Raw genomic sequence first — 14,013 nt, 5'->3', positions numbered from 1 at the left:
AAAATTTTCAATCTCATTGATCCACCCCTGGAAAATGTACCATCTTTGAAGCTCATCGTGAAGATATCCAAGTGAAATATAGTCTCACCTTAGTGACAATATTTATATTTCTGATTCCCATATATATAACCATCTCGATTGATCACTTCAACTTGATCATATGATATTTGTTGATATTAACTTTTCAAATTAATTTCAAATACCATTTCAAAATGCCGGCACCTACATATGGATAGATGGGCGCTTAATGTACAGCGGCAAATTTTACATGAATATGTAGGCTTAAAATTATGTCTACGGTTTAGGTTTATAAGGTATAAATGTATTCAGCTTTTACAAGACCAGCACGATCAATTGGGTGTAAATGTTAAATACAATTAAACAGTATCCTGGGTTCTATAAGCTACTAATATTTGATCTATCTCTTAAATTCAGCGTGTATAGAATGTTAGTTTGAGAAGTTTGGAATGAGATACACGTAAAATAACCGATACTATAAAAAGAAGTTGTAGTTTAGAATATGACATTGAATATTACAGAAGTTTAAATTTTAAAAGAATTTCGTTAAAACGTTAATTAAAAAATACAGTTAAACGTATTTTTCCTAGACTTATGCTCTCAAACCCAAAAGTTATATCTCGGACTTGCGGAAGACGGATTGATATAGATACGTGTATACATCAATGTAACAGCAACCCAGCGATAAAAATTCAAAACGAAACCAAGAGATCTACATACAATCTTGAATGATATCATAGAAATGTTGATTAGCATTTTCATTTCAAAAGTGTTCCAATGAATATTTTTCCATTATATATATTTTACGGAATTCAACCAACCCATTTTTCTAGTTCTGAAGTTATTATAAGTCATCTCTTAATCATAGTTAATTAAACATTTTACTTTTTACATCTAAAATATCAAACACTTAAGTCAACAAACCTCTTCAAAGGTTAACCAAGATTGCCATGATTGAAAAATAAACGCTAAGTGTTCTATGCATCAAACATTACATAACACCAAACTACACAACACAACACACAAATCTAAAGGTTTTGTAAATACAACAGGATCAGTTGTCCAATACAAGTACAATTCATCTTTTTCAGACGATATCCCTGATTTGGTATTTAAATTCATAAAAAGGATTCCTTCGTTCAAAGTTTTGGGACTTTTGTCGAGTATATTATAACAAAACCAGCAGATAAATTTTAAAAAATACCTATTTTATATCGCATCTGTACTTGCAGTCAGAATCATATGTCAACAATATCATTTGTTTATGCTAATAATGTTGTTTGCTCTATGGTCGGGTGGTTGTCGCTTTGACATATTCACCATTTCCTTTCTCAATTTTATAGTTATCGCTTTTTCGATTTTTTGTAGAAGCGGCAATGGATGATGGTCATATTTACTACTTATGACGACAGAAGATGTATCATCAAACATTCGTCTTGTCAGACGAGAAATTAACGTTGCGGTGCATTCTAGGCACATGCATTGTTCAATAGATTGACATACTTTGATATATATTCATAACAACTCTAAATATCAACATATCAATGTTAAACTGCTTATTTGCGGAAGACATTTTTTTGTTCCTCTCTGGCCTGGATTCGAGATAACGCTAGCTGCACTGTGTCCACCGCGCTAGACCGCTCGACCGCTAGACTGAACTAATAAACTGTAAATTGGTCATGACTAAATATAACCCACAAGTCAAACTTTGAATTATTTTGTTTACAAGATATGCTATCATTCATTTTTATTAATGTTAAACTGTGCTAAGAATACGGGTAGTATATAAAAGCCTATTTCCAATATTTGCGTTAAACAAAAACAAAAAATCGGAGAAACAGATAAATCATATAATTTCATTTGTTTATGCAGTCAATGAAAATAAATGACCATTCAGGTTTTTTGAACAGCCAAACTATTACTAAACATTTCTAATACGCTTATTATCATGATGAAAAATGTTACTATACCATTTAGATATTCCGCCAAAAAAGACCGTCACGACCTATCAAATTTTGTTACATATATAAGCAATCGGTTTGTACTTTTATTAAATTCACTCAATATAATAGGTGAATGACTTATAAAGGGTTTCATCCAAAATAGATCGCTTGAATGATTAAAAAAATGATGCGGGAAGAAATCCTACTTGTATTATTTACAAAATACCGCCTCGGTGGAAGAGTGGCATAAGTATTGTAGTGACGATGACAGTATGCGTCCGAAAAAAGTGTGATGTATTCGACAGCGATATTGATTGAAAAGAAACGCCATGTTTTTCTGCAAAACTTTTTCTTGATGGTCTTTGTTTTTTATATGCCAATTCAACCAGACTTTGTTATAAACACCAAGGAATAAACAAATGTAAAAAAAAACTTTAAAGTTTTTCTGCCTCTTTATTTATTTGTTGTTTTTTTATGTCGACATCCTTTAATTACTGTTGTCATTTTTACACATTTAACTGACAAAAACATGTTATTAGACATTTTATATGAAAAACGAAAGAAAAACATAGTATAGGAAATCAAATTGTCGGCTTTTATTGTCTTTTGGCTCTCTGACTTTAGCTGAAGGTATGTTAATGCTAACGCAGGCATACTGCTGTTTCCTTTATAAATAGTGTGCCTTTTTAGAAAGTTTTCTAGAAGGCACACTTTCAACGTTTTTATCAAATAATGTAAATGCCTAGTATCCACTGGTTAAAAGGGAACAGGTTTACACGATTACTCTTACGTTTAGAAATCCAATTGTATATCAAACGTTTATATTATATTTCGCAGGCATTTAACTGACTGCTGTTGATGAATACTTGTAATTTTATTAATAACAATATATAGAAAACAAATATTCATTTGACCAAATAGGTCAACTTTTCGAAATTTTCCATTACCTGTCGCACCCCTCAGTTTCAGAATCGACTAAGCTCTCCATCAGGATATTTATATGTAATCATTAGTATTTATATTACAAACTTTGCTTTAAATAACGATGGAAAGGTTTTAAATACGAAATTTTCAGACGATTCGCACACCCCTCAATTTGAGAATCGACTAAGCTCTCCGTCTTGTCATTAATGCTCCATAGGGGTATTTATATTGAAAACATGCTGGAAAGGCTTCCAGTTCTGTGAAACATATCATTGAATTTATTTTATCATGCAATTAGGTGTCTTACTATACAGGTACAGCCCTACAGATATCGCTGCCGTACTACGTTTGTGTATTACTGTTGACGAGTGTTGTATGAACCTGTGTGACCTTATAATGTGTATTGTAGTCGCATTCCAATGACGTATTGATTGACTTTACGCGAACTAACGATTACTTTTATACGTTCTGTCTGTCTGCTTGTCCAATTTTCTGATAACAGTCAAACATGAACAGCAGTATTTTCTACGACGAAAATCATCGATTTCAAAAATCAATTTCAGCATGAATGTTGAGGGAATATCAAGTTCAAATCAAAATTATGAAGTGTGCGACAACTCGTACACTTCAGTTTCAAATTGGACAATGTTTATTTTTATTTGTTTTTACTGTTGAAATTAGTTTTTATGTTATTAAAATAGATAATTATTCACCTTGAGCGATGTATTATTGTTGACCATTCGAGATTCTTTTTTTGCAAACTCGTTGTGATTTTTGTGATATTTTTTTTTATTACTACACGGGCCTCAAGGGATTGATTACATTCCAAAAAAATATTATTTTGTTCCTATATACGAACAATGAAAACAAAAAGTCTATTAAGATTATTTCTTATATCTTCTTGGATTGGACATTACAATTGAATAACAAAGAATTACCTTAGTAAATATTTATGGGCCAAATGTAGACACTCCTTGCTTTTATCAAAAGGTGGCAGACATTATTGAGGAATCTGATAACCAATCTTGTATTATTTGTGGTGATTTTAACCTCATTCAAAGTTTTAATCTTGACACCCATAATTATGTTAATATCAACAACCCAAAGTCTAGAGAAAAAGTATTACAGCTAATGGAAGACTTTAATCTAGTTGATCCATTTAGAGAATTATACCCCAATTTGAAAAGATTTACTTGGAGGAAAAAAACACCCTTTTAACAATCTCGTTTAGATTTTTTTCTGATTTCTGATAATATTTTTCACTTTGTTAGCGACGTTAAAATTGATAATAGTTACAGGTCTGATCATTCACCTGTGGTCTTTTCTTTCAAGATTAATGAATTTATAAAAGGCAGAGGCCTTTGGAAGTTTAATAATTCCCTTCTTCATGATACTGACTATGTTAAAGAGATAAAAAAAACTCATAAGTATAGTAAAAGAACAATATGCTGTCAAGATATATAGAGATGAAAATTTACAAAATATTGACAACTCTGAAATTGAATTTACTGTTGATGACCAGTTATTTTTCGAAACTTTACTCACAGAAATACGTGGTAAAACTATTTCATATGCCTCTTATAAAAAAAAGGCGGGTATAAAAATTGAAAATGAAATTATTTCAAAATTAAAACAATTAGAAGAAAATGTTCTAACATTAGAAAATCTGGAAGAGATTGATCAGAAAAAAGCAGAACTTAAAATGTATAGACAAAAGAAGGTTCAGGGACAATATGTTAGGTCAAGAAGTCAGTGGATTGAAGAAGGAGAAAAACCTACCAAATTTTTTTTAAATCTAGAGACTAGAAATTATATAAATAAGACTTTTCAAAAACTTACTTTAGAAAATGGTGTTATAGTGGAAGAACAAAAAGAAATCTTAAATCAGACAAAGGTGTTTTATGAAAAACTTTATAGAAAACAATATTGTTTGAAAAAGGTTGATTTAACACGGGACTTTTGTTATGACGAGATACCGAAGCTTAGCGAGGATGAAAAGCAGTTATTGGAGGGAAATATTATTTTTTCTGAATTAACTGCAGCATTAAAGAGGATAAAAAATAACAAGAGTCCGGGGTCAGATGGTTTCACTGCATGAACCTGTGTGACCTTATAATGTGTATTGTAGTCGCATTCCAATGACGTATTGATTGACTTTACGCGAACTAACGATTACTTTTATACGTTCTGTCTATCTGCTTGTCCAATTTTCTGATAACAGTCAAACATGAACAGCAGTATTTTCTACGACGAAAATCATCGATTTCAAAAATCAATTTCAGCATGAATGTTGAGGGAATATCAAGTTCAAATCAAAATTATGAAGTGTGCGACAACTCGTACACTTCAGTTTCAAATTGGACAATGTTTATTTTTATTTGTTTTTACTGTTGAAATTAGTTTTTATGTTATTAAAATAGATAATTATTCACCTTGAGCGATGTATTATTGTTGACCATTCGAGATTCTTTTTTTGCGAACCCGTTGTGATTTTTGTGATATTTTTGTATTACTACACGGGCCTCAAGGGATTGATTACATTCCAAAAAAATATTATTTTGTTCCTATATACGAACAATGAAAACAAAAAGTCTATTAAGATTATTTCTTATATCTTCTTGGATTGGACATTACAATTGAATAACAAAGAATTACCTTAGTACATATTTATGGGCCAAATGTTTAAGTTGCTTGGAATTACGTTTTCAGTCGACCTAGATAGAATGATTAATTTAAATTATAGGCCAGTTTTAGATAATATAGACAACACTTTGAAAAAATGGTCAAAACAGTATCTCACCCCCTTTGGAAAGATTACCATTTTAAAAACTTTGGTCATAGCTAAATTAAATCATCTGTTTTTATCTATCCCTAGTCCAGATGAGAATATGTTACGTAATTTAACAAATAAAATGTATGCTTTTATCTGGGATAATAAACCAGATAAGGTCAAGCGAGATCTTTTATGTCAAGATTATTATAAGGGTGGTTTAAAAATGCTAAATTTAAAAGCATTTATACAGGGACTAAAACTTACATGGGTAAGACGTCTGTATAATTCGAACTCAAAGTGGGTGAGATTAGTCTCTATTGTGGAGCAAATAAATTTTATTGAAATAAGTTATATTGGGCCTATTAAAAGGTCAACAAATAAATTTTGGCAAGAGGTTTTTGATGCTTGGAAAACCCTTAATGAAATTAGAAAACCAAGATGTATTGATGAAATTCTATCGTATTCTTTATGGGAGGTAGAAAACTTTAAAATTGGTGGTTCAAGAGTCTACTATAAAAACTGGGCAAATGCGGGAATTTGGACAATACAAGATCTGTTAGATGACCAGGGCAAAGTTATGTCATTTTAAAATTTCCAACAATTATATCAATTTAGGCCAAATAATTTACATTATTATGGAATAGCGCACTCGCTTAATGAGTGGTTAAACACGATGAATATTGAAGTAAAGGAGAAAGAAATTCATGCAGTACTACCTTTTAACATAAGTATCTTTTTTGAATCAAAAAAAGGTTCAAGGGAAATGTACAAAGTATTGAATGAAAAATATGTTACATTTGCTGCAAAGGAAAAATGGGAGAACCATCTTAATATGACTGGTATTAACTGGAAAAAAATACACACTTCGTGTACAAAATATAGTAAAAGCACTAAGCTTTGCTGGTTCCAATATAGAACTATCCATAAAATTTTGTGAACTAATTCACTACTTTACAAGATGAAAATAAATAGCAACAACATATGTACATTTTGTAAAGAAAGACCAGAGACCATAGAACATTTATTTTGGAGCTGTCCGATGGTTGCCAGTCTCTGGCATGCACTTAACATCTGGATTTTTGAAATGACAAATATTGAACTGCCTTTGAATATTATGATTATTTTATTTGGTATCTACGAAAATGCTAAATTGAATTTTGTTAAAAATAAGATTATTCTACTTTCAAAATACTACATTTACAGAACAAAACTACAAGAAGTTTTGCCAAAGCTAAATGCTTTAAAAAACTATTTAAAGGAACACTTGAACTTAGAAAAATACATTTCATTTAAAAACCTCTCTGTAGAGGAATATAACAAATACTGGAGTCCCTGGGCCCCTATCATAGAATAAATAATAAATGTTAAAATTTGATTAAAACACAACTTATGTATATTGCAAGAACACATAAGATTTCAATGTTATAAGATATTTATTTATTTTCAACCTATTATTGCACCATCATATATATTCAATTGTTGTTTTATTATTTAATACTTCCTTTGTGTGAAAATATCATTCTGTATACCTTTGTTCATACATGTTGTGCTAATCTATTTGTTACAATAAAGAAAATTCATTATAAAAAAAAAAAGATTATTTATTATTTTATTTTTTGCAGATGATATTGTTGTTTGCCAGGATGTATCCATACAAACAACAAGAACTGTAAATTACATGAAAGACACACTTAAGCTAGGATGTACTCCTACGAATGTAAAACTATGGAATGGTATATCTGCCATCTCACTGTCCAAAAATACATCAAGTGGATTTCGGGACATTGTTCATGTGGTACTGGATTTAAAATTATTTCGAAATCAAACAAATTGGATGCAATCAGGCTGGTGGAGTCGTGGTATTGTGATTAAGGAATATGTATATCCACTTTCTTCTTCTGGACTAGAGTTTTACATTCCAGCAAATCGAGTTGTATGTTCGGATGAAGGAACATACCGTTGTACAGTTATAGGTTCAACAATTGATAATTCGGAAGTAGTAAAAGTGAAAATTGATACTGTACAGTTGACAGGTATATATTTTAATAGGGTCGAAAAACATAAGAAATGGCATGTCTATCAAAGTCAAACTGAGAGTACAATAACTCATTTTGGTCAAAATAATTTAGCATTTAAACCTTAAAAATCTGAAATACGTATTAATTTTATCAAATTTTCTATTTGCAATAATGAGTTTCTTTTCAGAGTATGATGATACCTTCGGGGACTGATAGTCCACCAGCAGAGGTATCGACCCAGTGATGTAAAAAAATGAAAAAAAAACACGTTTAATAATTTCTTGCGTCCGAAGCGCTTTTCTGGATTTACCTTCATCAGGAACGCTCAAAGCCAAAAATTTGAAATCCAAAGATGGATAAGTACCGAAACCGTTGAAGAGCTATATGTCAAAAACGCCTAAAATAAATAGCCAAATTCATCTAAAGCCAACTTTGCCTGAGGGAGTTGAAACCTTAGTTTCTTAAATTTATAAACGGACAATTTTAGTAAAGTTTGTTAAATCATGTCAGCACCGAAGATGGACTGACTACTGAGCTGATGATACCCTCGGGGACTGATAGTCCACCAGCTGAGGTATCGACCCAATGATGTAAAAAATGAAAATAACACGTCCGAAGCGCTTTTCAGGATTTACCTTCATCAGTGTCGTCCTTCATGCACTTGCACTACACTTTTATTAGAATAGTAAAATAGAATAATATACAAATGGATGAACATTATATATACATGTAACTGTTATATACAAATACATGTATTTCATTAATATATAACAACAACTTTTAATAGAGAATACTGGTTTGTATCGCTACAACATACTAGTTATTACGGTGAGGTGGAATTGCATGTCATTTATTCATCATCCAAACATGAACTTGTCTCAGACAAAAAATATATCTCTTTACATAACCCTCTCTCTCAGGTACAGAGATGAGATTTTTTCTGAGACAAGTGCCTGTGACCATCCACAATAACTTGCGGTCATCCGTTGTTTAGTACTTCAATACTTTGATTAGTTGATATCTTTTCATCCTTTTAAGAAGCTTTGGATTTTCAAATATTTTCTTCTCGAGCATCGATGAAGATACTTTAAATGTCGAAATGCGCATTTGGTGTAGACAAATTGGTACAATTTATTTTAGTATCGCTGCCTCTGCTGATTGACTGATAGTCCATCCCAGTAGCTAGTACCTTTTGTGTTATTATTTGTTTTTACAAAATATTGAAATAAAGAATTGTATCTTCCTCATGCAAAGCTCTGATTACCTGTCCGGATTTTGCTATACTTTTTTGTCCGTTTTGGCTAATAGCTATTCATCCTTTAAATAAACTTTGAATTTTAAAATATTTGGGCCTTAATAATCACATAAGAGACTTTGATTGTCGAAATGTGCATTTGGTGCAAACAAAAATGGTTCCGTTTATGTTATACTAATGTAGCTCGATTTGGGTGTTTTCCATGCGAAAAATTTGTATGATTTACGCATGATTTTTGCACGATTATCATGCGTGGCACATTTACTAGTGTACTATCTGTAAAAGCGTTACAAGCGCATATTTGACTTCACTGTTCTATGTTATTTATCTACAGTAAAGCCTACAACGATCAATCAGATACAAATTCACCCACAACAACCGGATGCTATTTACGTGCGCTATACAGTAGTTTTGTTGAGGTGTACGGGAACAGTTGGAAGAGATCCTGCCGGAGAAATTAGGTGGTGTTACCGGAGAGATGATATGTTTAACTTCATTGGTTGGCCAAATCTCGACGACTATGACCAAGGAATGTTAATATCAAATGACTGTCAGAATAGCCGGACGTCTACGTTGAGATATAATGTATCTGCTGATTACCAGTATACGGAGTTCAGATGTGAAACAGGCGGTACAACAATGGTATGTGGACATTCCAGCGCAATTGCATCAAATATTACAATATACAGATGTAAGTAATTAACACAATTCACAACAGTAGATAAGGAGTTTTATCAAAAGCCATGTGTTTTTTCATTTTTATTCATAGAGCATCCAATATAAGAGATTTTTCATATAAAAATTGAGAACAGAAATAAGGAATGTGTCAAAGAGACAACAATCCCGAAGGGTAGAAAATATCCGAAGGCCAACAGTTGGTTTTCAAAACAGTGAGAAAATTCAGCAGACAATTGGATTTGAGAATATCACCTGATATCAATTCTCACTACAAAAATGCTTTGCAAGAGAAACAAAAAATGGTTATTTTGACGATTAGATACTTGCAAATACTAATACTTCCACCAAATTTATTTTAATCATCTAAATGAGTTTTAAGATTATTCAATGCATTATAATTCTGTTGTTTATAATTTTTACAAAGCTTGAAGTTTATCATCAAATATCTTTCAGATTCAGAGCCAATGGAGTCCACTACAATAACTTATGTAGAAACAACAGGTAAGTTATTGTTGATTATTTCTATATGTGTGGAAAATTGGCAACCAGTTTATGCCATAAATTGTAATAAGTCCTTTGTTTAAGCAAAATGTTTACTTAGCAGCCGAAGCCAGTGATATCTTATACATGTATAACACATCTAAGGATAGGTATTGATTATTTCCACAGTAACACGTAACCTTGGTGATCGGGTGGTCTATGTAATTGAACTGACTACACTGTCAACACTAAGGTTATGAGTGCAAATTCGATACATGGTTGGTGCGTTTGATTCAAATCTTAATTGACTAGAATTGTTAGTTTGTTCTACCGAAGGTCGCTGGTTCTCTCCATCAAAATAAGGTGACGACCTCGAAATAACACAATGTTCTTTGAATATTATTCAAAGATATACTTGTAAAATGCATAATTCTGTATGAATACTGATACAATCTCTTATTGGTAAGCTTAAACGGTAACAGGTTTATGAATATCAGTACTAAGAAGTTCTTTGGAATAGTCGAGAAGAATTTTCTTCCATATCCTCCTTTAAACATAAAAACCTCCAAAGTAACAGTTATGTTATTGTATGTCACTTCTAGCATCATGCGAACATGACATTGTAAACAGAAAGCCCACTGAAATATGTTTGCAATTTGATAGAGGCTAAGAATTTTCTCGAAAATTTACTTAATGTCCCATAATTTTCTGTTTTATACCTTAAGGGGGCTCGCGGGTCTAAATTTATTTTTCTTAACATAGGATTTCGCTATATTTTTTTCGATAAATGAACTTTATCTCATACTTAATAGAAAAATAGAATAAAAACATGGGGGTCGCCGTTCATTTACGCTCACAATCAGCCTTCGAAAGGAGCATACATGTACATTTTTGTAAGGGTATTTTTTTCTGTTGAACTAATAGGAGAAATAGAGGTAATATCGAAATAAAAAAAGAACTAAATTGCAGAAATCGCTCAAATTTTACAATATACAGATGTAAGTAATTAACACAATTCACAAAAGTAGATAAGGAGTTTTATCAAAAGCCATGTATTTTTTCATTTTTATTCATAGAGCATCCAATATAAGAGATTTTTCATATAAAAATTGAGAACAGAAATAAGGAATGTGTCAAAGAGACAACAATCCCGAAGGGTAGAAAATATCCGAAGGCCACCAGTTGGTTTTCAAAACAGTGAGAAAATTCAGCAGACAATTGGATTTGAGAATATCACCTGATATCAATTCTCATTACAAAAATGCTTTGCAAGAGAAACAAAAAATGATTATTTTGACGATTAGATACTTGCAAATACTAATACTTCCACCGAATTTATTTTAATCATCTAAATGAGTTTTAAGATTATTCAATGCATTATAATTCTGTTGTTTATAGTTTTTACAAAGCTTGAAGTTTATCATCAAATATCTTTCAGATTCAGAGCCAATGGAGTCCACTACAATAACTTATGTAGAAACAACAGGTAAGTTATTGTTGATTATTTCTATATGTGTGGAAAATTGGCAACCAGTTTATGCCATAAATTGTAATAAGTCCTTTGTTTAAGCAAAATGTTTACTTAGCAGCTGAAGCCAGTGGTATCTTATACATGTATAACACATCTAAGGATATGTATTGATTATTTCCACAGTAACACGTAACCTTGGTGATCGGGTGGTCTATGTAATTGAACTGACTACACTGTCAACACTAAGGTTATGAGTGCAAATTCGATACATGGTTGGTGCGTTTGATTCAAATCTTAATTGACTAGAATTGTTAGTTTGTTCTACCGAAGGTCGCTGGTTCTCTCCAACAAAATAAGGTGACGACCTCGAAATAACACAATGTTCTTTGAATATTATTCAAAGATATACTTGTAAAATGCATAATTCTGTATGAATACTGATACAATCTCTTATTGGTAAGCTTAAACGGTAACAGGTTTATGAATATCAGTACTAAGAAGTTCTTTGGAATAGTCGAGAAGAATTTTCTTCCATATCCTCCTTTAAATATAAAAACCTCCAAAGTAACAGTTATGTTATTGTGTATCACTTCTAGCATCATGCAAACATGACATTGTAAACAGAAAGCCCACTGAAATATGTTTGCAATTTGATAGAGGCTAAGAATTTTCTCGAAAATTTACTTAAAGTCCCATAATTTTCTGTTTTATACCTTAATCTAAAAAAAATTTTCTTAACATAGGATTTCGCTATATTTTTTTCGATAAATGAACTTTATCTCATACTTAATAGAACAATAGAATAAAAACATGGGGTCGCCGTTCATTTACGCTCACAATCAGCCTTCGAAAGGAGCATACATGTACATTTTTGTAAGGGTATTTTTTCTGTTGAACTAATAGGAGAAATAGAGGTAATATCGAAATAAAAAAAGAACTAAATTGCAGAAATCTCTCAAATTTTACAATAGTCTAGTGTTAATATAGCTTATTTGAAAATAATAATAAAAATTATAGGTCACCAATGAGTAAAAAAAGATATTTCAATTTTAATGCCAATTTGCAACAAAGGGAGATAATTTGGAGCTTTTTCAATGATATATACATTTGAAAAGTAATTTGGGGCCAAAACGAATTGATTTTTGTACCATGTGATAAAGTAACAACTATTAAAGCAAAAAATAAAATTTTAAAGAAAAAAATTAGTTTATTTTTTTACCCTCGAGCCTCCTTGATAATGTACACATATTTTTTCGGGTTTATCAGAACGTCTTTACCGACACTGTTCTTGGATACTAGCGACTGCAATCAGCCTAAAAACACAAAGTCCGATTTAAAAGACAGTGCAAACAACATGACTTTATACATTGAAGCTAAGCCATGAGAGTTGCCTTCAGTTACAAAGAGCTTTAACTTGTACATGACAGTTGCTATCCATTCGTTTGATATGTTTGAGTTTCTGATTTTGCCATTTGATTATGGATTTTTCGTTCTGAATTTGCCTCGGAAAACACGAATCCCGTAAAGAAGTTTCTTTCTCCATATTTGGCGTTAAGAAAATTTGCATAAATAAAGGCAACATTGTATACCGCTGTTCAAAATTCATAAATCGATAGAGAAAAAACAAATCCGGGTTACAAACTAAAACTGAGGGAAACGTATCAAATATAAGAGAACTACGACACAACACCGAAATGTAACAAACACAGAAACGAACTATAATGTGACAATTGCCATTTTCCTGACTTGGTACAGGACATTTTATGAAAAAATGGTGGGTTGAACCTGGTTTTGTGGCATGCCAAACCTCCCGCTTAAATGGCAGTGTTAATTATAACATTAAAATGACAACATAACACGACAGGGTTACAATAAATAAACAGATAAATGCATACCCCGACGCTATAGGATATATACTACAATATGGTATAGACACTTTTGTTAAAGACCAATCAGTTTGTAATTAATGTCCATGGTTTGTCTACAAATATAAGGTAAAATAACAAAAACACAGAATTAAAAAAAGACATTAACACATTAGTTTCAGTTATAGATGCAATGGATAAGCGTTGATTCATGAAAAATTAACCATTCTCCCTCCGAATCTGCTTAAGGTAGTCCATCGTTTAACGTGCTTTTCGAGGCCTAGCAATGTCTTATTGTAATAATTCCCTCTGTCGGTCAATAAGATTTTTAATATGAGTTTGGAGAATTTCGTATCAATACCTTTTAGCCGTTAAATTACCAGGAACATGTACCAATTCCGTTTAACGGTCATAAGAGATAGCTGCCAACATCCTGACATATTTTCGACCAAATCTTTAACGTTTTGGTGATTGTATCTTAAAACGTGGTTCTTATTAGCGCAAAACGTAACACAAAATTCTTGTGAAAAAAGTCATATGCAAATCTACCGAGTCGCAAATTTCATGAAGCAGAGAGCAAAATCAAAT

General features: G+C 31.6%; 1 protein-coding gene across 1 annotated transcript in view; it reads left to right on the top strand.

Annotated features, from left to right (window-relative positions):
* Positions 1-14,013, top strand: part of LOC139522862 (uncharacterized) — a 32,359-nt gene that overhangs the window by 9,906 nt on the left and 8,440 nt on the right. Inside the window, exons 2-5 of the mRNA XM_071316474.1 lie at positions 7,281-7,691; positions 9,266-9,622; positions 10,063-10,110; positions 11,528-11,575. Coding sequence (XP_071172575.1) covers positions 7,281-7,691; positions 9,266-9,622; positions 10,063-10,110; positions 11,528-11,575 — 864 coding nt within the window. The remainder of the gene's footprint in view (positions 1-7,280; positions 7,692-9,265; positions 9,623-10,062; positions 10,111-11,527; positions 11,576-14,013) is intronic.

The sequence above is a fragment of the Mytilus edulis genome, chromosome 5 (assembly GCF_963676685.1).
Source record: "Mytilus edulis chromosome 5, xbMytEdul2.2, whole genome shotgun sequence".
NCBI lineage: Eukaryota > Metazoa > Mollusca > Bivalvia > Mytilida > Mytilidae > Mytilus > Mytilus edulis.
This window is presented reverse-complemented; position numbering and strand designations above follow the sequence as displayed.